The sequence below is a fragment of the Borostomias antarcticus genome (assembly GCF_949987555.1).
Source record: "Borostomias antarcticus genome assembly, chromosome: 1".
Taxonomy (NCBI): Eukaryota; Metazoa; Chordata; class Actinopteri; order Stomiiformes; family Stomiidae; genus Borostomias; species Borostomias antarcticus.
In genome coordinates, this window is record NC_140234.1 from 26,554,146 (window position 1) to 26,581,890 (window position 27,745).

Sequence of the window (27,745 nt, forward strand, 5' to 3'; positions counted from 1 at the left end):
AGACTAATGTCTGGAGACCACAACAGCATAGCCTGCAAGCTCTCTCTCTGCTACACACAAACCATGTCAAGTAAGCTACTTTTGACAAAACCATAACACACATGTTACTAAGAGGTAAACGTAACTAAACAACACCCAAATGTATCTCTCAAAATGTTAGCACTCACCAAACGATCCATTACCGGCGACACACCGCATGTGACATCCACGTAAACACAATCACAAAAACACTGATCCACTAATCAAAGTGACACAAAAGTGCGAACCAACAACCTTCGACGGATTCATCCTATCGCAACTTAAAATCCCGAACAAGCCCCCACTTGTCACGTCCCGGCCAGGGCATGACAATAAGGGAGACAAAACTTTGGTGCGCACAAACCAAAAGATTTATTTAACTGAAGAACCAACATAATCTACAAAATAGTTGTGGGATGTGTTAGTCAGTAGGGTCTGTAGTGTATGTTGAGTCTTTAGTTAAATAAATCTTTTGGTTTGTGCACACACAAGTTTAGTACAATTTGAGCCGGGACATGGCACAAGGCACAAGTCACAAGTCGCAATTCGCGAAGGCAGTTATTATGCAAGGTTTTGTCAGCGCTGTCTCCGTCCATAGTGACGTCTGCTGGGGGAGAGGTCTCTGTGTGATCTCCTAGTGTCCGCCAGGGTCAGAGGTCAGCCTCCCAGCCTCCAGGAATAGAAAGGTGGATTTCATATAAATGGTAGATTGTGTACCATACGCAGGTAGCTCTCACTACTGTATATCTATCTGCACCACAATCTGTTGGCCCAGAGAACGCAGGCAGATGTTATCTCCTAATGTGTTGGGTTGTTGATGTAAACATGGTTAAGTATGTGTACAGTATGTGATACCAGCGGGACTCGAACCAATAACCTCGGCTCTCTAGGGTGCAACAGCTTGTGTTGTCATTTTATACTTTTAATTTCAGAGCAGTAAGGCAGTAAGTAACTCTGCTGGATCCACTGGGACAAGAGAGATGGAGGGAGAGAGAGGGAGGGAGAGGAGAGAGAGAGAGAGAGATGGAGGGAGGGAACAGAGAGAGATATGGAGGAAGAGGAGGGAGAGAGGGATGGAGGGAGGGAACAGAGAGAGATATGGAGGGAGAGAGGGATGGAGGGAGGGAGCAGAGAGATGAGAGAGAGGAGGGAGAGAGAGATGGAGGGAGGGAACAGAGAGAGATATGGAGGGAGAGGAGGGAGAGAGGGATGGAGGGATGGAAAAGAGAGATATGGAGGGAGAGGAGGGAGAGAGAGATGGAAAGAGGGAACATAGAGAGATAGGGAGGGAGGGAGGGAGGGAGGGAGGGAGGGAGGGAGGGAGGGAGGGAGGGAGGGAGGGAGAGAGATGGAGGGAGGGAGCAGAGGGAGAGAGAGATGGAGGGAGGGAGCAGAGGGAGGGAGAGATGGAGGGAGGAGGCAGAGAGAGAGATAGATGGGGAGGGGGAGATGGAGGGAGAATAGGAAAAGAGAGAGATGAAGGAAGGTGTGTATAATTTGTCTCTGTCATTAGGGTCTGATGGCAGCCATATTGTTGTGTGTCCACACTAACCAGCTGTGTGTGTGTGTGCCTTCTACTATTGAAATAGGAAGAATGCTCACTTAACACACACAGAACACCTGGACACATACACACACATTTCTTGAGTCGGCCCTTTTGTCCCCTGCAGACTGGAGATTGCCTATCGATGTGGCCATTTTGCAGAAGCACGCCATTAGTGAAGCATCACCTTCAAGATGACAGGCCAATGTGACCATTTTCACACACACACACACACATACTCACACACACACACACACACACACACACACACACACACACACACACACGCACTCACACAAAGGCAGCACTACTTTCCCCTAATGGTATATTTCTCCCAGGATGCCTTGCTGCTCATGTGTCATGGTGTTCCCAGAGCCGGAGACTAGAGCAGACCAACACGGTCACGTGACTGTTTCTCCATCATCCCTGCGCCAGGACAGCCTGGGGCAGATAGCTGCTTGATACACTCATGCTTGGTCATTATGAATACATTATGATGCATTAGCAGCACATCCAGGAAGCCAGCAGGTCTTCTCCTCTGGGGAGCGCTGGGCTGAGTGTGTTGACCTTGGTGTTCCTGCTGCTCTGATATAGATCTCACATGACTCACTGACTGACTGACAGACTGCGCTATGACAGAGAGAAGCCAATGAGAAGAGAAAGAGAGAGAGAGAGACAGAGAGAGAGAGGGAAAGGCAGAGAGAGTGAGGCAGAGAGAGACAGAGAGAGACAGAGAGTGGAGAGCGAGAAGCAGAGAGAGAGAGAGAGACAGAGAGAGAGCGAGAGGCAGAGAGAGAGAGAGTGAGAGGCAGAGAGAGAGAGAGCAAGAGGCAGAGAGAGAGAGAGACAGAGAGAGAGACACTGCACTCTTTACTCTTTGTTGACCTGGCCCTCCCTTCACACCCTCCATAACATGAGCTGGTTTGTTCTCACGTTCAAGACCATTCTCCGCCTCCACCCCCTACTGGTGTAACCTGCTACTGCCTTTTCTCCATACCTCCATTATTGCTGTCGTTTGCTTGTTTGTGTCTTCATGTTTGGTTATTATTGTTGCATTCACGTGTATGTTTAGCTGCTGTTGTTGATGTATTCTGTGTCTGTTTCTTCTTTGTCGTGTGGGTACGTTTTTGCGTCCTCTCCCCCCAGGCTCGGGGGCCGAGGGGCTATCCTTTTACCACCCCGAGCCTGGGTGAGGGGTCACCTGGTCTATATATCCGGCCACACCTCCAGGAGCCATGTCACCGCTTCGTCATCCACGACCGGCGGCCAGGATGAAATCACGGAGTCTGGAGGTGTTCTCCTCTCACTCCGCACACCAGGTGAGGTCCGCCCATCCTGCCTCGCTGATGTTAAGATCTCTGCATTGCTGCAGGAGATCCTGTGTGTCAGGCACAAAAGGGTGTCTCGACTCGACTTGAGACGCCGGGGAGGCTCTGCTGTTGCAGTGAGCCTGTCGTGGAGCAGGTGGTTAAGCTCCACGGCCCGGCAGGCGAGACATGCTGTGATTCCTGTGCGGTGGAGGCCAGCGGGCTGGATGCCTGCGAGGATGGGAAGGTTGTCCACAGGAGTGGGACGCAGGCATCCTGTCACGATGCACAAGGCTTGGTTGATAGGCGGATCGATGAGGCGGGTGTGAGCGCTGCAACACCAGACCGGTGCGCAATATTCACTGGTGGAGTAGACCAGGGCTAGGGCTGCCGTACGCAGTGTTTTTGTGCCGGCGCCCCAGCCTGATCGGACCAGTCACCTTATCAAGGCCACACGAGCTGTTAACTTCTTGCGCAGTGACTCGAGGTGTCGGTGGAACGTGAGCGACCTATCCAATGTCACGCTAAGATTTGGCGCTGCATGGCAGGAGTGTTCCATCGATGTGCACTCAGAGCTCTCGTTTGGCTTCCTTGTTGTTGAGGTGGAAGGCCGCCGACACCGTCTTTGCCTCGCTGAGCTTCAATCTCCATTTCCGGAGGTATGCCGCCAGTGTCTGCATGTCCTGGCTCAGGGTTTCCTCCACGGCCTGCCAGTCTCCAGCTGAGTACACCAGTGCAAGGTTGTCTGCGTAGGCATACTTCCTGGAGACTGTGGTCAGCAGGTCGTAGGTGTAGATCTTATTAAGGAGGGGGGCCAGGACAGATCCCTGGGGGACGCAGTTCTTAAGGCGTCTCAACCTGCTTCGCTGTCCGCTACCGGTGGAGAGGGTGAAGCTGCGGTTTCGGATGAGCTCCATGATCATGCTGATTCATGATCTCTGACTTGCCTGACAAAATAATGGTAAGAAAATAAAGACACACAGAGAGAAAGAGACAAAGAGAGAAAGAGAGACAGAGAGAGAGAAAGAGAAACAAAGACACTCACCTCCTTCTCTCCACATATGTTGCTGATGATGGAGTTGGAGGCGGGGCTTGCAGAGGGGCCCAGGACAGCTACCACCCCCTTAGACAGGATCTGACACACTGGGGGGAGAGATAGACGGGGGGGGGGGGGGGGGGGGGGGGGGGTCAGTCACATAGGAACAGGTCATTACTCCATTATCTGACACATTATCTCTCCCCTGCTCCTCTGCTCATCTCTCCCCTGCTCCTCTGCTCATCTCTCCCCTGCTCCTCTGCTCATCTCTCCCCTGCTCCTCTCTCCCCTGCTCCTCTGCTCATCTCTCCCCTGCTCCTCTCTCCCCTGCTCCTATCCTCCCTGTCCCTCTCCCCCTGCTCCTCCCCCCTACTCCTCTCTCCCCTGCTCCTCCCCCCTGCTACTCTCCCCCTGCCCCTTAGGCCCCAGGCACACTGGGGAAACTCATCTCCCAGGAGGAATGTCACTTAGGGGTTAATAATCCCTGCTTTCTCATTCAAATCACTATGGCCAACGTAAGGACACAGCTGCCTACACAGGGTGTATGTACAAGTGTGTGTGAGTGTGTATGTGTCTGTGTGTGTGTGTGTGTGTGTGTGTGTGTGTGTGTGTGTGTGTGTGTGTGTGTGTGTCTGTGTGTGTGTGTGTGTGTCTGTGTATGGGGGGCATATTTGAGCCAGTCAAGCAGAACCTGAGATACTCTTGAATGTGGCAGATAATAAAATAAATAAAAAACACTGAATCAAATGATTCATAAATAATCCCTTTGTCGCTTACGGGGTCTACTAAGTACACACACACACAGACACACACACACATATACACATGCACACACACACACACACACACACAAACACACACACACAGACAGACACACACACACACACACGTTGGAGACAACCATCGCAGCTCTTTGCTAAACTGCATACGCAGGCTCAGTAGTTCGGTCGCGCTTAAAGCGTATGGGGGGGGGGGGTCACATGACCGAATGAGAGCTTGTGTTGACACCTCGGTTGTGCGTGCGTGCGTGCGTATGTCTGTCAAGTTTTTTTCTTTTTTTTCGTGTCTTATGTTCTTATTTTGGTTTGTTATTGAAATGTATGCCAACCACTTGCCACATGACGAATGACTTGGGAGCACTGCTCCGGTTGTTTTCGGTACATCGCTTCAGAGAATGAGGACAACAATGGTAAGATCATCTGTGTTCAAGCAGTACAAATATTAATAATCATGGTGTGGCTCGGTGACAAGCAGGGGCAGCTGGACAATAAAGGGCGCTGGGGCGCCGCCCTGCAGTGGGGCAATTCCATGCAAATGTCAACCTCACCATGAAAAAATAAAGTAACCATGTTCATAACAAAATAACTTTAAAATGTATCATCAAAGTCTATATTTTGAAGTACTAAATGAATGTGATAATATTATTCATGAAAATGCATGTTTCCGCCAACTACAATGAGGAGACACAATCATGTAAAAATGTATTTTTCAATTAACCTAATTGTATGGCTTTTTGAAGGGGCAGAAAGGCAAATATTTTCACCAACAGATATTCTCTTACCTCTCTTTTGATGATGTAGTGCTTGTGTATCAATATGTAAATCAGTTGTGTAATTTGAGTCTTTCCATTGACAGATGCACCTTGCTGTGATGATGCGCCTTTACGGGACAGTCAATGTAACGTCCATAACGTTTTTTTAGGAAAGGTTGTACATGCATTTGGAATGCAATGTCAACCAAACTTTCTAAGCAAAGCTAACTTTTATAAAGATGATATATTAGCAACAATTGGTCGCTCTGGTCATATTTTTTTTATTATTTTTGAGCGCTACGGACGTTACTGTGACGGACGTTACACATTGTAAAAAGGAATTCTCGGGTCTCTACCATCTGAACCCCAGCCCACGTGAACGATGTTGATGCATATGCACATAGCTAACGTTTTACGTCTGCTATAAAGTTAGCTCCATAACCTAACATGATAGGATTCATTAGCATTAATAGCAATTAGTTGGCTTTCTACAATGACCAACAATTTTTTAAATGTTTGGATGCTAGCTAACTAATCAGCAAACTAGACCAACCACCAGCCAGGGCGAACTCTCTCTCTTCTGTCCTGATACTCTTAGACCTGTCAGCAGCATTTGATACGGTAGACCACCAGATTCTCCTCTCCACCCTCGAGGAGAAAGGCATCGCTGGCTCTGCATGCTCCCTGTTTGCATCCTACCTGACCTGGGTTCCACAAGGGTCTGTCCTGGGTCCTCTCCTTTTTTCCCCTCTACACTACATATCTGGGCTGTCATTCACTCGCATGGCTTCTCCTATTACTGCTGTGCCGATGATGCCCAACTGGTCCTGTCATTTCCCCCTTCTGATACACAAGTGGAGACACGCATAGCTGGGTGCTTGGCTGACCTCTCGGAGTAGATGACGACACATCACCTCAAGCTCAACCTGTACAAGACTGTGCTGCTGTTCCTCCCTCATCCAGGCCCTGGTCATCTCCCACCTGGACTACTGCAACTCCCTCCTTGCTGGGGCCCTGGCCTCAGCCATTAAACCCCTGGAACTTGTCCAGAAAGCTGCTGCTCGCCTGGTGTTCAACCACCCCAAGTTCTCCCACACAACTTCCCTCCTCCGTTCCCTACACTGGCTCCCTGTAGCGGCTCGCATCCAGTTTAAAACTCTGGCGCTAGCCTACAGGGCAATGAAAGGAACAGCCCCCTCCTACCTCCAGGCCATGGTCAAACCCTACACCCCCTCCCGACCGCTACGCTCTGCTACCTTGGGGTGACTGGTTGCCCCGTCACTCCGAGGCCCCTGCGGTCGATCGACACGGTCAGGGCTCTTCTCTCTCCTGGCCCCGCAGTGGTGGAATGAACTGCTCACTGATGCCAGGACAGCAGAGTCGCTGCCCATCTTTCGTCGCAGGCTCAGAACTCATCTCTTCAAGAAGTACTACAACAATCCACCCTCTTAAGCACCTATTGTATTGGAGATTGCTATTCTTGCACTTTACCTTCAGTGCTAGATCATGCTCTTAGGCCAGATACATTTGCATGGATGCTCTGCAGTACTGGCTTGGGGTGCTATTATCACTGTGCTTATTGGGTCTAACTACTGTTATTGATGTTATAGTTGCTAAAGGTGTGTGTGTGTCTGTGTGTCTGTGTGTGTGTGTGTGTGTGTGTGTGTGTGTGTGTGTGTGTGTGTGTGTGTGTGTGTGTGTGTGTGTGTGTGCGCGTGTCCCTAATAGCAAATTCCGTCATTGACAATATGTCCGACATAGCTTTGTGGTTGGAGGGATGTTGTCTAATCCCAGTCAGAGCATCAGGGGTCGACCGGAGTGCAGTCTGCTCTTCACACTAGTCAACCTCCAATCAATATGTTCTCATTGGCAAGACACCTGGAAATAAGATGGGCCAAGATGTACTACTGTATGAGAGTCAGGCACTGCAGGAATGCTTTTACAACACACACAAACACACACACACACACACACACACACACACGGGGGGGGGGGGGCTTGGCTGGAGGAGGAAGGTTGAAATAACGGGAAGGTGACAGAATATAGCCAAAACAGACCATCAAAACCTCCCCAAACCAGAAACCCTGGATTAACAACAAAACATGTGATGCCCTAAAAGAGTGCACCACTGCCTCTAAACTGGGACTAGCGCATTTAAACATTTAAACTGGGACTAGAGACTGAGACTGGACCATTTAAACTGGGACTAGAGACTGAGACTGGACCATTTAAACTGGGAATAGAGACTGAGACTGGACCATTTAAACTGGGACTAGAGACTGAGACTGGACCATTTAAACTGGGACTAGAGACTGAGACTGGACCATTTAAACTGGGACTAGAGACTGAGACTGGACCATTTAACCTGGGACTAGAGACTGAGACTGGACCATTTAAACTGGGACTAGAGACTGAGACTGGACCATTTAAACTGGGACTAGAGATCGAGACTGGACCATTTAAACTGGGACTAGAGATCGAGACTGGACCATTTAAACTGGGACTAGAGACTGAGACTGGACCATTTAAACTGGGACTAGAGACTGAGACTGGACCATTTAAACTGGGACTAGAGACTGGCTGGACCATTAAAAGGCAGCAGCACACAACGTAAAAAGAAGAGTGTAGGAAGCCCAAAGGGAATGCAGGTGGTCCTGGACTTCCTGTCGGACAGACCCCAGGAGGTGAAGGCAGCCGCACCTCATCCTCCCTCACCCTCAACACGGGAGCCCCCCAGGGGTGTGTTCTGTCCCCGCTGCTGTACTCCTTTACACGCACGACTGTACAGCCACCTTTGACTCCAGCACCATAGTCAAGTTTGCCAACGACACACCAGAGAGACCCTAAGGCACAGGAAGAGCTTCTTCCCGCAAGCCATTCGGCACCTGAATGACTCTATCTAGAACACACAGAATATCTAGTGTTCATAACATAACCACACACAAATGCAAATGTCAATATACCCCCCACCCTGTGATTATTTATGTATTTATAATAGCTATAGCATGTACATAACACACCCTTGCACCCCCCTGGTTATTAAGGTATTTATTTATATCCACATATCGCATGTGCATTGTAACAAATGTGACGACCCAGTAGGGCTGGCCGTCTACTTGGTTGGCTGCCTGCTTGTTTGCAGGTGGGCGGGGCCCAGCCCATTAGGCTAACCAAGTGCACCTGGCCCGTACCTTACCCTACAAATGGAGCAAGCTCATCTTGATCTGCGGCTCTGACCCATTTCCTGTCCGGCAGCGGACATTATTATTCGTTGGAGCACCTCATGTTAAATACACACACATACAGTATGCTTCCACTCATCCATTCACTTGCTTTACACTACTGATTGACTGATTTACATATGTTATATCATGGCACTTTAATAAATTATGTTAACTTTTTGAGATACAACCGTGTGGACTCCATTTTTGTCACAGCCTTAGAGCCGGGTCGTGACAAAAGTGGGGGCTCGTCCGGCCGTTTTTTTTTTGCTGTTGCGTTGCGTAGGCCGACTGGTTTTGTGAATGGGCTCGTTGGGTGCCTGTATGCCGGCGGCGGTGCAGCGGATTGGTGGCTCGTGGACCTTGGTTGTGGTGCGGGTTGCAGGTTGTTCATTGGAGTCGCGCGGTTGTTTTGCGGTAAGCATTTTTTCCTTTTTTCTTGTTAGTTGGCCGGATTTTTGATGTTGCTGTGGGTGCGCGAATCAGTGTCAGGTGGCGCTTATTTCGTATGATTGCACACTCCCCTGTGTAGGTACAGCGGCGCTTCCTCTTTAGGGGGCGTCGGTTTGTTTTTTTCTGCTAGTGCTGTGGTAAGCATGGTTAGAGCTTTGCTCGGGAGCACGGCTAGGGCTTCAGGGGGGTTGCCATTTCTTGGTCGCTTTTCCGGGCCGCTGGTATTTAGTGCATAAGTACCCGCCATTGTACCCGCATGAAGACTAGGGTTGAGCTGGTTGGCAGTTTAGTCTGGTCTAGTGAGGCAGTTTAGATAGAGGGGTGTGTGTGGTCTTGTTCGGGTTTGTTTGGCCCTGTTTGCGCCTCCTGGCACGTGTGTTCGTGTGTTCGTATTTGGCCCGTGTGCGCGACGGTCTGTTTGGGTGCCGTTGGTTGGTTGATGGTCGGGTCGTCTCTCCTCTTGTGGTCATTTTTCGTTGGGGGGAGGGATGGCAGACATAGCTGCCTTTATTACGCATCCCTCTGAGGAGGGGTTGGACGGTTTAACTAAGGGGCAATTGTTACAGTTAGCTGGGCACTATAATGTGACAATTGCGGATACTGATGTGCGTCTCAAGGAGACTGTTAAAAGCGCGTTGAAAGCCGGATTGGTGGCGAGCGGCGTTTTGACCGTGGCCGTTAGTGAGCCGGGTGATGTGTTTACGGGTATACCTACGGTAGGATTTACTTTTGAGCAGCATAAGGAGTTGCTATTATTGAAGCTCGGATATGAGGAGAAAAAGCAGGCTGCGGAGATTGACGAGCGGCTTAAAAGAGAGGAGATGCGCGTTCGCGTTGAGCGCGAGAAGTTGGAGCTTGAGGGGCGCAGGCTTGATTTGATGGCTGAGGGGACGCTGTCAGCTGATGCGTCAATGGCCCGTAGTAGCTTATCTGGTGGTGTGGCACCAGGGGAGCGATTTGATATATGGCGCAACTTGCGGCTGTTGCCTAAGTTTAGCGAACGGGATCCGGAGACGTTTTTTTCTCTTTTTGAGCGGGTCGCTGACTTGCGAGATTGGCCGGACACAGAGCGCACGCTCATGCTCCAGTGCGTGTTAACGGGGAAAGCCCAAGAGGCTTATTCTTCCATGTCCATTGCTGATAGCGGAAATTATGAATTGGTTAAAGCCGCGGTGCTAAAAGCATATGAATTAGTGCCTGAAGCTTACCGTTTGAGGTTTCGGACATGGAAAAGGAAAGAGAACCAGACTCACCTCGAGTTTGCGCGCGACTTGACGCAGCATTTTACGCGCTGGCGTTCTGCTCTGGCGGTAGATAGTTTTGAGGGGCTCTGTGAGCTGATTGTTTTGGAGCAATTTAAAAATGCTGTGCCGGAGCGAATTGCGACATACATCAACGATCAGAAGGCTACTACCGCTGGTGAAGCGGCGGCCTTAGCAGACGACTATGTTCTTACGCATAAGCGTGTGTTTGGTGAGGCTCGTACGCGCGAGCCTGGTTTTGAGGGAGTTACCCGTGGGGTATATAGTTCCCCTCTTTCTGCTGGCTCCACCCTCCTAAACCAGTCATGGTGACAGGTGGAATGGTTCCACCCTCCTAAACTGGTCATGGTGCAGGTGGAATGGCTCCGCCCTCCTAAACCAGTCATGGTGACAGGTGGAATGGTTCCACCCTCCTAAACTGGTCATGGTGCAGGTGGAATGGTTCCACCCTCCTAAACTGGTCATGGTGACAGGTGGAATGGTTCCACCCTCCTAAACTGGTCATGGTGCAGGTGGAATGGTTCCACCCTCCTAAACTGGTCATGGTGACAGGTGGAATGGTTCCACCCTCCTAAACTAGTCATGGTGACATTAGAGTGTTTTGAATTCCTTGCAGTGTCCGAATCAAAGGCTGGTTCGGTGGTCTCTGCTACTGCAGTCTTATTGGCTGGGCGTGCGATACATCAAGGGCTCAGACAACGTGGTGGCAGACGCGTTGTCTCAAGCCCCTTCCTCGTGAGACAGCCCTGTTCATTGCCTAGGCTGGTTGCCTTGTTTCGCTCTTGTGTTCTCCTCTTTCTCCTTAAATTGCTTCCCTTAGTACTAGGTTGCTGGGGGGAGTGGTGTGACACAAGGTGTGGGACGTGGTGACGGGCCGGTGGTGAGTTGTGGCGTGGTGGCGTCTCGGGTGCATCTTGGTTCCTGGTACCTTGGTTCCTCGTCCCATTGATGTTGGTCATGTTTTGTTTTGTGCTGCTTTATTCTGTTGTGTTTGTTTTGGTTGTAGGTTCCGGGGGCGGGGCCCCTCCTTGATGGGGGGGGGTGTGACGACCCAGTAGGGCTGGCCGTCTACTTGGTTGGCTGCCTGCTTGTTTGCAGGTGGGCGGGGCCCAGCCCATTAGGCTAACCAAGTGCACCTGGCCCGTACCTTACCCTACAAATGGAGCAAGCTCATCTTGATCTGCGGCTCTGACCCATTTCCTGTCCGGCAGCGGACATTATTATTCGTTGGAGCACCTCATGTTAAATACACACACATACAGTATGCTTCCACTCATCCATTCACTTGCTTTACACTACTGATTGACTGATTTACATATGTTATATCATGGCACTTTAATAAATTATGTTAACTTTTTGAGATACAACCGTGTGGACTCCATTTTTGTCACAGCCTTAGAGCCGGGTCGTGACACAAAGATGATGGACACAGGTTGCAACTTTACTCAGCCTCAGCCATTGATTCAAACCACACCAAGGCAAGGCAAGGCAACTTTATTTATATAGCACATTTCAGCCACAGGGCAATTCAAGGTGCTTTACATGAGACATTAAAAGCATTCTGTGCATCTGTGAAATTATTTTTCCGAGGTAGTCTTCTTCTGTGGTGGTGGCGGTGCTTTAAAGCTTCAACCCAGCATTTGTTAAAATAGACACTTTTGCTTAGGTAAGTGAAGTTTCATGTTTATCTGACACTTGTAAATATGAGCGCCTCTCCTAACTAGGCTGACACCGAATGGACCAGCAAAGGACTGTTGTCTGGCATAAGCGAGTGGAATGCGACAACGGGACTGAGAAGGGCTACATTTCAACCAGACATTCCAGTGAAACCAGGTAGTCAAAATAACTTACCTGATATAAAATGGGCACCGCAAACACGGGAATTTTTGATGATGTCCTCAGTCCAGTCTGTACGCTTAATAATGGCGATTTCGTCTGTCTTCCTCTGCTACTGTTTCAAGAATACGCGCGCATAGCTGTGCTGACTAGGCTGTAAAAGGGTCTATAATTAACAAATATGACCCACGCTCGTTAAATAACTTCTATAACATCCAGTGACAAAATATGTCATGGTACTGTACCTTGGTATGTCCACACCAAGGATTGAACTCACAACCTTCGCGGTGATAGGCATCGCACTATCCACTCAGCCACCGCTGACCTGAGAAATCTGTGGAGTCTTTTAGTTTTGATGTTCTGGGACCACTGCCTCTTGTGGTAGCAACATAGAACTGCAGGTCAACAACGCCAGCAGGGACAGAGGAATGGAGGAAGGGAGGAAGGGAGCGACAAAAAAGATTCCCTCTTCTCGGTGTGTCGGCTTACAGCCAACACACAAAAACACGAAACTAAAACAAAGACAGACCAATATAGAACACAGTTGGCCAGAAGACAGAGAACACAGACAAAAGAAGGGAGAAAGATAAAATAGAGTATGCAGTAGCCAAAGTGTGTGTGTGTGGGGGGGGGGGGGATAAAGGGGATGCTGTGGAAGGTCAAGTTAGATTACTGGTACTTACTGGTCTCTCCGGTCTCGTACTCGCTGTCTCTGAGCAGCTCAAAGATGTCCACCTCCATCTTGCCCGTGGTGGAGCGGTTACTGCTGCGGTTGATGCTGTCCTTGGCCAACGTGATGGCCAGACGCTCCCCGCGACTGCACTCCATAGGGTCATCCAAGATGGCCGCTAGGGACGGGAGGAGGAGGAGGGGAGGAGAGGAGGACGGGGGAGAAAAAAGGGGGAGAGTGATATGAAAGGAGGAAGGGAAGAGGAGAGAAGTTGGAAATGTCACTTTGACTGCAGAGACTGGAATACTTGTCGAAACTGGACAATTTGTCACTTCTGTCCTGTTGTTGCTCTTGCTTTACTGTACTGCCTGATGATTTGACTGTAAGTAGAGGGTGTGTGGGAAATGATTGGATCTGTGATGCTGTCTGTTAACTGGGTTAACTGTCTCCTTTTTAGCCCCTCCCCCCTTCGCTTTGCAAGGCCGCTATTAGTCTTAACGCCAGACCCATGAGAGTAATTTCGCTGATGCACTACGTAAACTACGCTAACTACGTTACTGCATGCTGCAGATCTCTCTATGGGTCTGAGACACTTCATGCAAAAATCTGGTGTTAAAATCCTGGCAATTCATTGCTAGCGCCGGAATCCATGCAACACCAATCACTAACGACTTTCATGCTCAGGCGTTCCCACCCATAGATATGCCCCGCCCATCTAACCTGGGCTAGAGTCTCTCATTTGCTGCTACGACCTGTCACTCTTTCAATTTTTACCTGTCGATACGTCCTCAGAAGACCAGCTTGGGCGGCGAAGTGGCACAGACTCTATTATGTAGAATGCGGAGCGCAGCGATTCAATGTAATATTTGAGTCGAGAGAGAGACTAGGCCGTTATTGTAAGACAGAAATATGTATTAATGGCTTAGCCTGGTTAAATAGTTAAAGGTTAAATAAAGGCCCAATCCCAACACCCCCCCTTAGCCCTAGCCCTTGGGCCTACCCCTACATTTTGCGCGTTCCGCGTAGGGTAGTGTGTCCCAAACCTTTCAGCTTTTAGGGCCAGAGGTCATATCGAGGGCTAGTGGACATTCAAACAGCCGTCCAAAAAAAGGGTTTTCAGATGCTGACTTGAAACCAAGGGGTACCGTAGATTAAAACTCAAACAATGCTTTGCGAACCGAGGCAGTGATATGAAACATAGCTGCCGGTGCCGTGAAAAAACATTGGAAAGAAGACCAATATCTTCGCAAATAATCATTCAAAGATGTAAAATCCGTGGAATAACTTAGTTTAATGGAGATGCAAAGGAACATGACATTGGATCGTTATGACACGCATTTCAGAAAAAAAATTGTTATTCACGATGTGAACTGCATTTCGTTGTTAGCCTTACTTAACAGCATTTTGATTTTTGAAGTTACTTGTAGGCTACGGTGCAATGTTGAATCTAATCTAATCAATAGAACTTTGTGTAAACAACGATTTTTGAGTGACAGTTGAATCCATGTCCCGCTCATAAAGTCCGGAAAATAATCCAGCAGCAATTTTTCTGCACTTCCCCGCTCATCTGATATCAGTGCATTTCTATGGGCAGGACTAACGTTAACAGCCGCGGTGTAAACATGCTTCCTGGCTGTACAATTGACTAATATGTCTGTTCTGAAACTTGGTCAGATGTGTCACTTTAATAATAGTAATCATACTGTAACACCGCAGGAACACAGAAAATCAGGCAACTAATAAAATTCTGATTAAAGACGTAACAAGTGGTGTCCCATTTCTTAGGTAAAGATTTCAACCCCTACCCCTTGTGACCCCATTCTGAAGGGCCACTACCCAGTCGAGGGAACTCCAAAACTAGGGGCTAGGGCTAAGGAGGGGTATTGGGATTGGGCCAAAAAGTAGCGTCAGACATCTGTCCTTCAGCACGACCGAGCCAGACAGAGGTCCATCTGTCTCTCTCTCTCTCTCCCTCTCTCTCTCTCTCTCTCTCTCACACACACACGCACGCGCACGCACGCACGCACGCATGCACGCACACACACCCCAGCCAAACCAGCCCTGGCTGGACACAGAGACGGCTGGACAGCAGGGTAGGACAGCAGGGAAGGACAGCAGGGAAGGACAGCAGGATAGGACAGCAGGGTAGGACAGCATGGATAGCAGGGTAGGACAGCATGGTAGGACAGCAGGGTAGGACAGCAGCAGAACACAATTACCAACCATGTGTCTGGAGCCTAACCAAATCAACGCACAGCACTGGACTGTGAATGAGTGATGAGCCACCCAGAACTACACATCATAATAGCCCAGCCATGATTTACAACAATGGTCTGCACATTTGCATAATATTGGTTTTACACATGTATGCACTTCCATCACTACCACACCGCCTGAGAAATCATGTTATTATATGTGTGTGTGCATGTGTGTGTGTGTGTGTGTGAACAGAACAGAACAGCATGCATGCTAATTCACCTGAATTATTGAAAGGCATTTCATTCACTGTACTGGCAAGACTGGTATTGTTCTGACATTGAATCTTAACAACATGAATCATAGCCTGCGTTCTAACCAACTCAACCGTTAGCAAAATAATCCTTAACGTCAAAGAAATTAGTCATATTAAGACCTGTAGCACCCGATAATGTAATAATCAACCGATAATGTAATAACGCCTGATAATGTAATAAAAGGTTGACTTAAGTCAATCGAAAATGTAATAAAACCTGATAATGTAATAACTTAACCAATAATGTAATAAAATGTCCTGACTGATAATGTAATACCATTTTTCTGATAATGTAATACCTTATTACATTATTGGTCAAGTTATTACATTATCAGGTGGGTCTTTTTTTTTCAAAACTGGTAATGTAATACTTTACTGATAATGTAATAATTTAAAAAGTGAATGAATAATACTGTTAGGGTACTTTGTGGTATACTTTGGCGTACGCTGTGGTACTTGTGGTATACTTTGTTGTGTCTCATGATACTTTGCTGTATACTTTGGGGTGCTTTGAGGTACTTTGTGGTATACTTTGGGGTACTCTGTGGTATACTTTGCAGTACTTTGTGGTATACTTTGGGGTACACAGCAATACTTTGCAGTACTCTGCAGTATACTTTGGGGTACTTTGAGGTACTCTGCGGAATACTTTGAGGTACTTTGTGGTGTGCTTTGGAGTACTTTGCGGTACTTAGTGGTATACTTTGGGGTACTTTGTAGTACTTTGCAGTACTTTGCAGTACTTTGTGGTATACTTTGGGGTACACAGCAATACTTTGCAGTACTCTGCAGTATACTTTGGGGTACTTTGAGGTACTTTGCGGTACTCTGCGGAATACTTTGAGGTACTTTGTGGTGTGCTTTGGAGTACTTTGCGGTACTTAGTGGTATACTTTGTGGTACTTTGTAGTACTTTGCAGTACTTTGTGGTATACTTTGGGGTACACAGCAATACTTTGCAGTACTCTGCAGTATACTTTGGGGTACTTTGAGGTACTTTGCGGTACTCTGCGGAATACTTTGAGGTACTTTGTGGTGTGCTTTGGAGTACTTTGCGGTACTTAGTGGTATACTTTGGGGTACTTTGTAGTACTTTGCAGTACTTTGTGGTATACTTTGGGGTACACAGCAATACTTTGCAGTACTCTGCACTATACTTTGGGGTACTTTGAGGTACTTTGTGGTACTCTGCGGAATACTTTGAGGTACTTTGTGGTGTGCTTTGGAGTACTTTGTGGTACTTGTGGTATACTTTGGGGTACTCTGTGGTATACTTTGCAGTACTTTGCAGTACTTTGTGGTATACTTTGTGGTACACAGCAAATATTTTGCAGTACTCTGCAGTATACTTTTGGGTACTTTGAGGTACTTTGATATTTTGCAGTAGTTTGCAGTAAACGTTGGGGTACTTTGCAGTACTTTGCGGTACTTTGCGGAATACTTTGAGGTACTTTGTGGTCTGCTTTGGAGTACTTTGCGGTACTCTGCAGTACTTTGCAGTAAGCTTTGGGTACTTTGCGTTATACTTTGGAGTACTTTGAAGTACTTTGTGGTATACATTGAGGTACTTACCCATACTTTGCAGTAATGTGTGGTAATTTGTGGTATACAGAGGTACTTTTCAGTATGCTTTAGGGTACTTTGTGGTACTTTGCTGTATACTTTGGGGTACTTTGCTGTATACTTTGGAGTACTTTGCGCTATACTTTGGAGTACTTTGTGGTATACTTTGGAGTACTTTGAGATACTTAGTGATTAGTAGGGCCCTTCAAAAAGGGGTTCAGTATTTTATCTTAGCCTATATAGTAGGAGACAGGAACTGATTTAATTCTATGAATTGAAAGCAAAGTGTATGAGGCAAATTATGTGAGGCTGCTGTCCATCGACTATATTTCAGATTGCAATACCATAACTCCCCATACTCATCTCCAAACGCAGGATGGAGATTGGAGATTAAACCCTTCCTGCACAGGTGGATCCTCAACTTCCTGACGGGCAGACCTCAGGGGGCGAGAGTGGGCATCATCTTCTCTCACCCTAAACACTGGAGAAAGTCACCCTCTCACCTTCAACACTGGGCTGTTTCATATCCTCTGTACAAACACGACTGCATAGTTACCTAATATTCCAGCTCAATTATAAATTCACTGATGACACAGCTGCGGTAGGCCTGATCTCCAACAATAATGAGAAGGCCTACTTGGAGGAGGTGGCATGCCAAACTAAATGTTGTCAGGACAACAACCTCCACCTGAACGTCAGTAAGATAATGGAGATGCTAGTGGACTCCAGCAGGAAGCAGGAAGATGATAGTGATTCTAGTGGACTAGCAGGAAGCAGGAGCGGCCAATTGCCTGAACAGCAGTAGGACCCCTGTGGAGACAGTGTATTTACAAGTACAGTATATTGATGTACAGATCACCAGACATGGACAACAAACATTCCTGTATATGCATGTTTGAGAGGGTGTCTGACTGAGAACATCAACACTACCAACATGCTATGGAAGCAACACCATGCAGGACAAGTCACTGTAGAGAGTGTTTGGTCAGCAGAACATATCTCCCACACCTCCAGGACATCACACCGAACCACTTCCACCCTCATAATCCACCCTCACATGTTGCAAGGACGCTGCTCACATGTTGCAAGGACGCTGCTGCTGCAAGGACAACGTTTGCGCACGGAGCTCTCGCCTGTTTCGGCTACTTTTCAAACTTTTATTTCGCTGGTAAAGTACCGATTTTAAACGACTTAATGAATTAAACCCGGCTTGATTTTATTCATGCTTTATATCCTACATACGTTGTTTTACATCGGCGAATCAATTGTTCCGATTCTGAAGACCAAACAAACAACTTGAGCTATAGGCTACAGCCTACAGCCGAGCTGCGGAAAGCCTTACTCGCCCAGCGTTTGACAGGATATAGGCTACTATATATGGATCTAAACATTTTTATAATAACTGATGAATTAAGCTCGGCCTGCTTTTAAGCATACAATGCTTTTTTACAACGGCGAACCAAGAAAAGTTTGCTCTTAAGACCTTCTAGGGCTGCAGCATATAGCTGATCTGCAGGTAGCCCTATTCGCTCGGCGTTTGGCCGGCGCCCTACTCTACGGTTCTCAACTTTTATCCAAACCTTTTTGAATACGAATTTCATGAATTAAACTTGGTTTGATTCTAAACACGTTATGTTTTTACTACGGTGATTCATGAAAAGTGACTGTTTTAAGACCAAACAACTTGGGCTATAGGCTAAAGCTGCAGGGTGGGCCTGCGAACTCACTCTCAGTCTAGGCTACAGCTGACGGGCTCATTCATTGCTCGTGACACTCGCTTGAGGAGCTAGCTTGGCTTGCCTTTAGCCAGGTGGCTAGCTCTGTGGACATTTTTTTCAATATTCTGGACTATTTTTTAAGGACAATGTTGTGGATCACTATTGCCGTGTTCAGTTTCTTAACTGGATGGGACTCTGCTGGGACCTGCGCGTCGGAAGACCTGTCTTCCCAGCTGGTCACCCCGCGCGGTGAAACGCTTGCTTTTGATGCTGGCCTATTCTCTCAGCCTCCACTCCACTCTGTCCTGAACTCTCTCAGCCATGCAGTCTCTGCAAGCTGGCGGCGGCTTCTCAGCCTCGCTGTTCTGAAAGACTGTTTCATGATTCCTTCTGTGGACGCTTCCCTGGATGTCATCGCTTCCAAAGACTCTCACTCTCAGCTGACCCCCCCAACCACGGCGAGAAAGAGACTTTTTATTCTTTTATTGCTTTTAATTTCTGGAAATGTACAGCCTAATCCTGGCCCCATGTTTGTTCAGCCTACCATTTGCAATTCGCCATATGATTTTAAGAATATGCACGGATTGCGTTTTATTCACATTAATGCACGCAGTCTTTTACCTAAAATGGACATGATGCGTATATGGGCAGATTCGACTGGCGCGCACATTATTGTAGTTTCTGAGACCTGGCTCTCCAAGTCCATATCAGACAGGGATGTTGCACTGGATGGATTTAATATCTACCGCTCTGATCGGCCACGGAGAGGTGGGGGCGTGGCTATATATGTTAGATCTTCTCTCTCTGCTCATGTTATGCTCGTTACATCTGTAGCAAAGCAATTTGAACTATTAGCCATGAATGTAGATCTGTCTGGAGGTCAGTATTTAACTGTTGTTGGCTGTTATAGGCCCCCATCAGCCTCCTCAGATACTCTACCCTCCTTAATACAGCTCCTGTCTCAGCTTCATTTTAATGAAATCGTCCTTATAGGGGACCTGAACTGGGATTGGCTCTCCTCAGCCTCAGACGACTTTAAAGCTTATTGCTTGTCCCTAGCTTTCACTCAAATCGTTGAAGGTCCCACACGTCTCAATTCCAAGTGTGCAGACAAATCTACACTACTTGACTTAATTATCACAAATAAGCCTCATAAATTCACTATAACCAGTGTCTTTGCAAATGACCTCAGTGACCACTGTGTAATTGGAGCTATTAGGGACTGCAAAATACCCCGCTCTAAACCCCGTGTCATCCAGAAAAGAGATCTGAAGAATTTCTCAGAGCAAGCTTTCCTTCATGACCTGCAGCAGGTCAGATGGGATCGCATTCTCCTGCTTGGTGATGTTGATTTTGCATGGGAATATTTCCACAATAGCTTTCTCCCTCTTATCAACAAGCATGCTCCTTTTCGTCGTTTCCGGGTGAAAGGTCGAAACAATCCCTGGTTCACCAGCGACTTGACATCCCTTCCTCACAAAAGGAACCAGCTCTGGGCCGCTGCCAGGCAGTCCGGCTCTGAGACAGATTGGCTCTCCTTTCGCCAAGCGAGAAATAGCTTCACTGCTTGTGTTAAAAAAGCAAAAAGTGAATTCTATCTCTCTCAGACCACTGACAATCTTAATGATCCCAGGAGATTTTGGAAAACAGTGAAGTCACTCTCAGTCGACTCTGGTCCTGCTGAGTTACCCCCCCATATCATTGACAACTCGATCCCAGTGTTTGATAAATCAGAGATGTTAAACTGCTTCAACAAACACTTTATAGCCTCTGGTTTATTATTTGATTCCTTGCCAGGAACAAATTCAAATTCTGCCCCGTCCAATCCCCCTTTTTCGGCTAGGACCACTAGTGGTCTTTCTGGGCACCATTCCTTTTCGTTTTCTCCACTCCTTGTTGGTGATGTTTGGAAAGCCTTAACGGAGCTAGACCCTAGGAAATCATCTGGTCCCGACAATCTTCCACCTCTATTTTTGCGACTGGCTGCAGATATCATTGCAGAATCTATTACACACATTTTTAACTTAACTATTTCCAATAATGTCATCCCAGAGGTCTGGAAAACTGCTTTTGTGCTTCCGCTCCTGAAGGGTGGTGATTCCAAATGTTTAAACAATTACAGGCCAATTTCTAAGCTCTCTGTCTTAGCCAAGGTCCTTGAGCGACTAATTAATGTCCAGCTCAAGGACTTCTTGGAGTCACATGACATCCTCTCACCCTTTCAGTCTGGGTTTAGGAAGCACCATAGCACAGTGTCTGCCGCTGTTAAAGTCGTAAACGACATTACAGAGGCCTTAGATAGGAAGAATCACTGCGCTGCAATCTTTATCGACCTATCTAAAGCTTTTGACACCGTCAATCACGCCTTCCTATGCCAGCGCCTCCTTGATATTGGTCTGTCCTCTCATGCCGTAGGCTGGTTCACCAACTACTTGTCCCAACGTAAGCAGTCTGTGCAGTTTGGTGACCTCTCATCCAGCATGCTCACTGTCTTAAATGGGGTGCCACAGGGCTCTGTCTTGGGACCAACCCTCTTCACCATCTATATAAATGAAATAGGGTTTATTGCAAATGCTACGGTTCATTTATACGCGGATGACACAATCATGTACTGTTTTGCATCTTCCATCATCCGTGCTCTGGAGTCTCTACAGACAGCTTTTGATACCCTACAGTCCCAGATGTCTCAGCTCAGGCTGGTATTGAATGCAGGGAAGACTAAAGTCATGGTATTCACGAATAACAAGCGGGGGCCAGCTGCTCTTCCTGACATTATATCTCGTCAGGGTACCCCTATTGAGCTTGTGTCTAGCTACAAATACCTTGGCATTCATCTTGATGACAGCCTCTCCTTCAAGCTGCACCTAGACAATCTTTTAAAGAAACTTAAGCTAAAACTGAGTTTTTTCTTTAGAAACAAGTCATGTTTCTCAGCTGCAGCAAGGAAACGCCTGGTTGCTGCCACCTTTTTGCCTCTCCTGGACTACGGTGATGTCCTGTACATGAATGCCTCTGCTAGCTGTCTACAACATCTGGATGCAGCCTACCATAGCGCGCTACGTTTCATTACAGGCTGTAAAGCACTCACACACCATTGTGTGTTATACTCTCTGGTTAACTGGCCATCTCTCTCCATTCGCCGAACCCATCACTGGTACATTTTCATTTACAAATCCATTCTTGGTCTGCTTCCCACCTACTTATCTACTCTCCTTTCGCGCAAACACTCCACCTACGGCCTTCGTTCTCAGGACATCATAACGTACTCCATCCCCCTGGTCCGCACTGAGAGAGGCAAAAGAGCATTTTCATATGCAGCCCCTTCCTCTTGGAACTCTTTACAACTGAGTCTTAAGTTGTCAAATTTGATCTCTTTCAAAAGGTTTAAGCGACTATTGCTTGATTTAGTGAGTGTGCCAATATCATGTTCTTGCACTCCAAGATAACTCTCCCCTGTTCTCATCCCCCATGCACTTTGCACTTTTAGACTTCCATTGTTGTTATTGTTACACATAGTCCTGTATGTTTTATTTGTAATTCTGTCCTGTTGTTTGTAATTTAGTGAAACGAGTGTTGAATGATTGTGAACAGGTCACACTTGTAAATGAGTCTTCTGAACTCAATGTGTTTTTTACCTGTATAAATAAAGGTTAAATAAATAAAAAAAAACACGGCGCTGCAGGACCAAGGTCGGGAGAATGTTGAAACATCCCAGCCACCCGGACAACAGCCTCTTCTCTCTGCTCAGGTACTGCCTACTGAAGAAGATCAACTCACAGAGGCTCAGAAGAAGCTTCTACCTTCAGACCATCCACATCCGGAATGAGTACACTCTGCTCATCTCTGTCCTTAACTCAGTACTATACTCTGCACAACAGCACTGTATATTTATACCTGCTAGATTATCTACATTCTGTAAATAAACGTGAATATACATACATTTACTCTCTCTAGATCCATATGTATACTTCTCTATTTAGGTGAACTGTCCAATTTCATATGTCATCTCAGCTCATTTTATTTCATTCCATTAATAAATATTTTATATTTTGGACTTGGTTTACATATTTATATGTTTGGTGTGTATAGTACGTTTCTCCTTTTTACTTTGCCTAGTGTACATATTTAGCTAGTGGAAACATCACTGCTCATTGTCAGGGTATGTTGCATGTTACCGATAAAACTTTGACTTGAATATGCTATGTTTACTCCTTCACCCTCTAAGTTCCCTAGATCATACAACATATTTTTATGCAATATTCGATGCATACTCTCTACTTTTCTTTGACTTTGTGGATGATAAGGGGAAATTTCATTGATCTTTACTTTAAGCTACTGCATGAGTTCCCTCAGCACCTTGGTCATTTTGGATTACTGTATGAGGACCATGTTTAATATAAATGTGGTTGTTTGTTTGGCTATTTCATTGCTACCTTTCCCTGTCAGCTGCTTAAGCCAGAAATATCTACTGAAGATGTCTGGCACCATTAGAATATATCTTTATGTGGCTTTGCCATACCATACTTTCCATCTATTCATATCTACAAGATCAATCTGGTGTCTGGTCTGGACATCCTTGATTAGCTTCAGGATGGGCTTGTCCACAAATCTGGCCTGAAGGTGCTGGTACTGTCTGGATTTATAGAGTAGGCCTACCTTAAATTCTGTCCTCACTAATTCTGTCCTCATTAATGTAATGCCTGTGTAGGCTAGTGCAATTGTGATTTTTAAAACATCTATGGCTATCCGAAAAACTGGAATAACATGATAAAAAGTTTGTATAAACAAACGGGCAATGTGGCACTGAATGTCAGTTATTGTGTGCACCTCATTGGTTTTCCCCATAAACACATCTTCAGACCTCACTTCCATCCATTTGTCTCATGTGCTCTGGAGAGGTAGGTGACATGTGAGGATAAAGGGTAGTTCATGCTAATAAGAAGTTGGTATGGTATTGCAATCTGAAATATAGTCAATGGATAGCAGCTCTTAACTATAGTTGATGAACAGCAGCCTCACATAATTTGCCTCATACACTTTGCTTTCAATTCATATTATTAAATCTATGTCTTAAATTAAATCCTGTCTCCTACTATATAGGTTAAGATAAAATACTGAACCCCTTTTTGAAGGGCCCTACTAATCACCAAGTACCTCAAAGTACTCCAAAGTATACCACAAAGTACCTCAAAGTACTCCAAAGTATACCACAAAGTAAAGCGCAAAGTACTGCAAAATATTGCAAAATACCCCGAAGTATACAGCAAAGTACCCCAAAGTATACAGCAAAGTAGTACCTCAATGTATACCACAAAGTACCCCAAAGTATACTGCAAAGTACCCAAAGTTTACTGCAAAGTACTGCAAAGTACTACAAAGTACCCCAAAGTATACCACTAAGTACCGCAAAGTACTCCAAAGCACACCACAAAGTACCTCAAAGTATTCCGCAGAGTACCGCAAAGTACCTCAAAGTACCCCAAAGTATACTGCAGAGTACTGCAAAGTATTGCTGTGTACCCCAAGTATACCACAAAGTACTGCAAAGTACTACAAAGTACCCCAAAGTATACCACTTAGTACCGCAAAGTACTCCAAAGCACACCACAAAGTACCTCAAAGTATTCTGCGGAGTACCGCAAAGTACCTCAAAGTACCCCAAAGTATACCACAAAGTACTGCAAAGTACTGCAAAGTACTACAAAGTACCCCAAAGTATACCACTAAGTACCGCAAAGTACTCCAAAGCACACCACCACGAAGGGCGCTGCGCTTTTAAAAAAAAGCGTCCGCTTTTTAAAAAGTCGTCCGCTTTTTGCCTTTTCCCATAGGGTTGCATGTAAAAAAGACGCTGGCAGTTAAAAAAAAGAAATCTAGAATGAACACGGCCTAAGTCATTCCCCTTTTACACACACACACACACAAACACATCAGCATGGAGTTCAGATGCTTTCTCTCTCTCTCTCTCTCTCTCTCTCTCTCTCTCTCTCTCTCTCTCTCTCTCTCTCACACACACGCACAAACAAACACACACACACACACATACTCAGGAACACAGTGTGTGGGGTTTGGGATCTGGGGCTGGGTTTGGTGCTGGGGTTGGGTTTGGGGTTGGGGTTGGGGCTGGGGTTGGGGCTGGGGTTGGGGATGGGGCGGGGGCTGGGTTTGGGGTTGTGACAGGGGCTGGGGGCGTGTCGATAGCTAAGCCCACTGGGAACCTGCATGAGCTGCTCGTCGTTTGATTTTGCACGTTTGGTACGTTTAGACTTCGGCACTTCCCACGTGGAGGCTAGCCTGGTTATACAGGCTCTGGGCTAACCCCCTGCTGTATAGCTAGCCTGGTTATACAGGCTCTGGGCTAACTCCCTGCTGTATAGCTAGCCTGGTTATACAGGCTCTGGGCTAACTCCCTGCTGTATAGCTAGCCTGGTTATACAGGCTCTGGGCTAACTCCCTGCTGTTACCCACCGCTGGCTTCATTAGACGTTTACTGTTGTTGTTGTTGATTATCAGCCCATTCTGTAGAGTTCCTGGAGGATTTGTCTTTTTAGACTTTCCCTACCTGAACATGCCAGAGAGAGAGAGAGAGACGGAGGTTGCTGTTTCCTGATGCAGGTTTATTCCAGACCATTATAGCAGCATCAGGGATGCGTCTCTGTGGACAGGAGTCTGCAGCAGAGATCTTGTTAGAGTCATCAAACATCCGGCTGGAAGCTCCTATCTGTTCCCTGGGTCTCTGAGCACATCTGCAGTCAAACTCTCTACCTCTCTATGGATCCATCTGTCTCTCTATGCACCCTTCCTCTCTCTCTAGCTCTCTCTCTCTCTCTCTCTGCCCCTCTCTCCTTCTCTCTCCTTCTCTCTCTCCTCTCTCTACCTCTCTCCCTCTCGCTCTCCATCTCTCTCTACATCTCTCTCTACCTCTCTCTCCTTCGCTCTCTCACTCTGTCTCTCTCTACCTCTCTCTCTACCTCTCTATGTGCCCCCTACTGTACCTCTCTCTCTACCTCTCTCTCTTTCCCTCTGCATCTTTCTACATCTCTCTCTCTTTCCCTTTCTGTGGCACTCAACCTCTCGACTTCCCTCTTTGCTCTCTCTTTAGGCATTTTTAGACAGAGCTTCTGCAAATTTGCTGCAAATAGGTCCCTCAATGGACCCACAATATCTGCGCTCTGCCCATTTAGATAGAGGTGGTAATATTTCTGTGGCAGCTCTTATAGATAGCATTCCGCGCCTCCGCGTTTAAAAGAGGCGTGAATAATCAGCAGTTCTTCAGTAGTCTTTCGTGTTGACGGAACACACCATTCAGACGAAAAGGGGAGTCAGGCCGTTGCGGGAATATCACTACCTCAAAAGACGTAACGAAAGGGGGGAGAATCTGTTACACCAATCCGTGTCTGTTCAATTTAGACCAACGGCGAAACGTACAATTGGCGCAAGTACTACATCTTAACAAGTCTGTCTGAATGACCCTGTTGTCTCTCTTTCCTCACATCTCTGCTCAAACATCAGCCCAGCGGCCAGATAAGGGCAGGAAGCTCAGCAGAGTGTGAGGCATGAATAGAGCGTCTGAAGGAAGGCCACCGGAGGAGTCCATACAGCTGCACCCCCACACCTGCCACCGGAGGAGTCCATACAGCTGCACCCCCACACCTGCCACCGGAAGAGTCCATACAGCTGCACCCCCAAACCTGCCACCGGAAGAGTCCATACAGCTGCACCTCCACACCTGCCACCGGAAGAGTCCATACAGCTGCACCCCCACACCTGCCTCAGACCACACCTTCAAATACCATCTAACACTTGATTCATCTCACCTCCCTAGCTGACCATTGGAGCATTCCCAAACATATACAATCAGAAGATAAATCAGACTTGACTCTACAACCTCTGTATCTCATCATGGCTGAGTCAGAGGAGAGCTGATGCAGCTCATTACAGCTTTTACACGTCAAGGACTGTTCTCAGACAAAGGACATGTTGATCCCTAATGAATTATAACCCTCCAGATTCATCCATGAGGGCGTCCACATCCGTCGAAGAGGAAGGTGAACTGATGAAGACTGAAACTATTATTACAAGCTGTGTTTTGTAAGTGGTTTTGCTTTTAATAACCATGTTTACTATATTCTCATGTTTATTTTAAGAGTGATGGTCAGAATGGTTTTGTTTTGTTGGGTACACAGAGTTTCCGCGCAGCGTGAAGAGCGCCGTGGCCCATCCGCAGGAAGGGGGCGCTGTGCCTCTTTATTTTACGGACATTCCAAACCTGCGGCTGCTCGGCGCATGTCACCGCTGTCAGACCGTAACGCGCGCAGCGCAAACAGCCTCTTGCAGTCCACAGTCTGGCGCTTTGTGCAGAACATTAAAGGAGTAGTAAAGGGAAAAATCATGTTTAGCCCTGTTTTAAGGTTACTTATGATCATATACAATGGTTCAGATCAAAAAGTTGACAAAACTAGCACTTTTGAGAAAGTTGATAATTGCTCTACCACCGTTCAGGTCATACAATGGATGTGGGTGGGCACCTTGAAAAATCATTCAAAAAGGTGTCCGTTGGTGTTCTGACATCAAATTTGTTGCAAAGTATAAGTCTTGTAGGGTTTTATTGATCATTTTATGAAATCCATTGACTTGCGACCGTTGTAGATGTGTAGATCAATCCGCAGAGGGGATTCAGGAAGCGGAACTACTTACGGTAGCTATTGTTATTGTTTATGTTGCTAGGCTACCTAGTTTGCGGAAGTTTACACACGTATGTGCTGCGACTAAATATTTCTATGCTAAATATTTAAAAAAGCCTTTCCAGATGAACTAGAATCTTACTTTATGGTGAATTATATGTCAGAACTAGGGCTGGGATAAATTATTATTTTGGTAATCGACTAATCTAACGATTATATTTTCGATTAGTCATGATTCGTCATTTGTTCCGGTCATGCCTTGAATCTCTGCTTTCTGTAGGCACTGCTCTTCTTCCGGCCTCTAGCTAGAGTATTCCTTCAATAATTCACTTAATTGGTTATCTTGGCAGTGAGGGTTGGGCTAAGGGGTTAATTAGAAGACTGAGATGGC

At 46.7% G+C, this 27,745-nt stretch overlaps 1 protein-coding gene across 1 annotated transcript in view; it reads right to left on the reverse strand.

Annotated features, from left to right (window-relative positions):
- The window catches only part of grik4 (glutamate receptor, ionotropic, kainate 4), a gene marked incomplete at both ends in the record, with an annotated part of 186,394 nt that overhangs the window by 123,879 nt on the left and 34,770 nt on the right, over positions 1 to 27,745 (reverse strand). The window contains 2 exons of the mRNA XM_084441735.1: positions 3,914 to 4,011; positions 12,891 to 13,055. Of these exons, the coding sequence (XP_084297861.1) occupies positions 3,914 to 4,011; positions 12,891 to 13,055 (263 nt within the window). The remainder of the gene's footprint in view (positions 1 to 3,913; positions 4,012 to 12,890; positions 13,056 to 27,745) is intronic.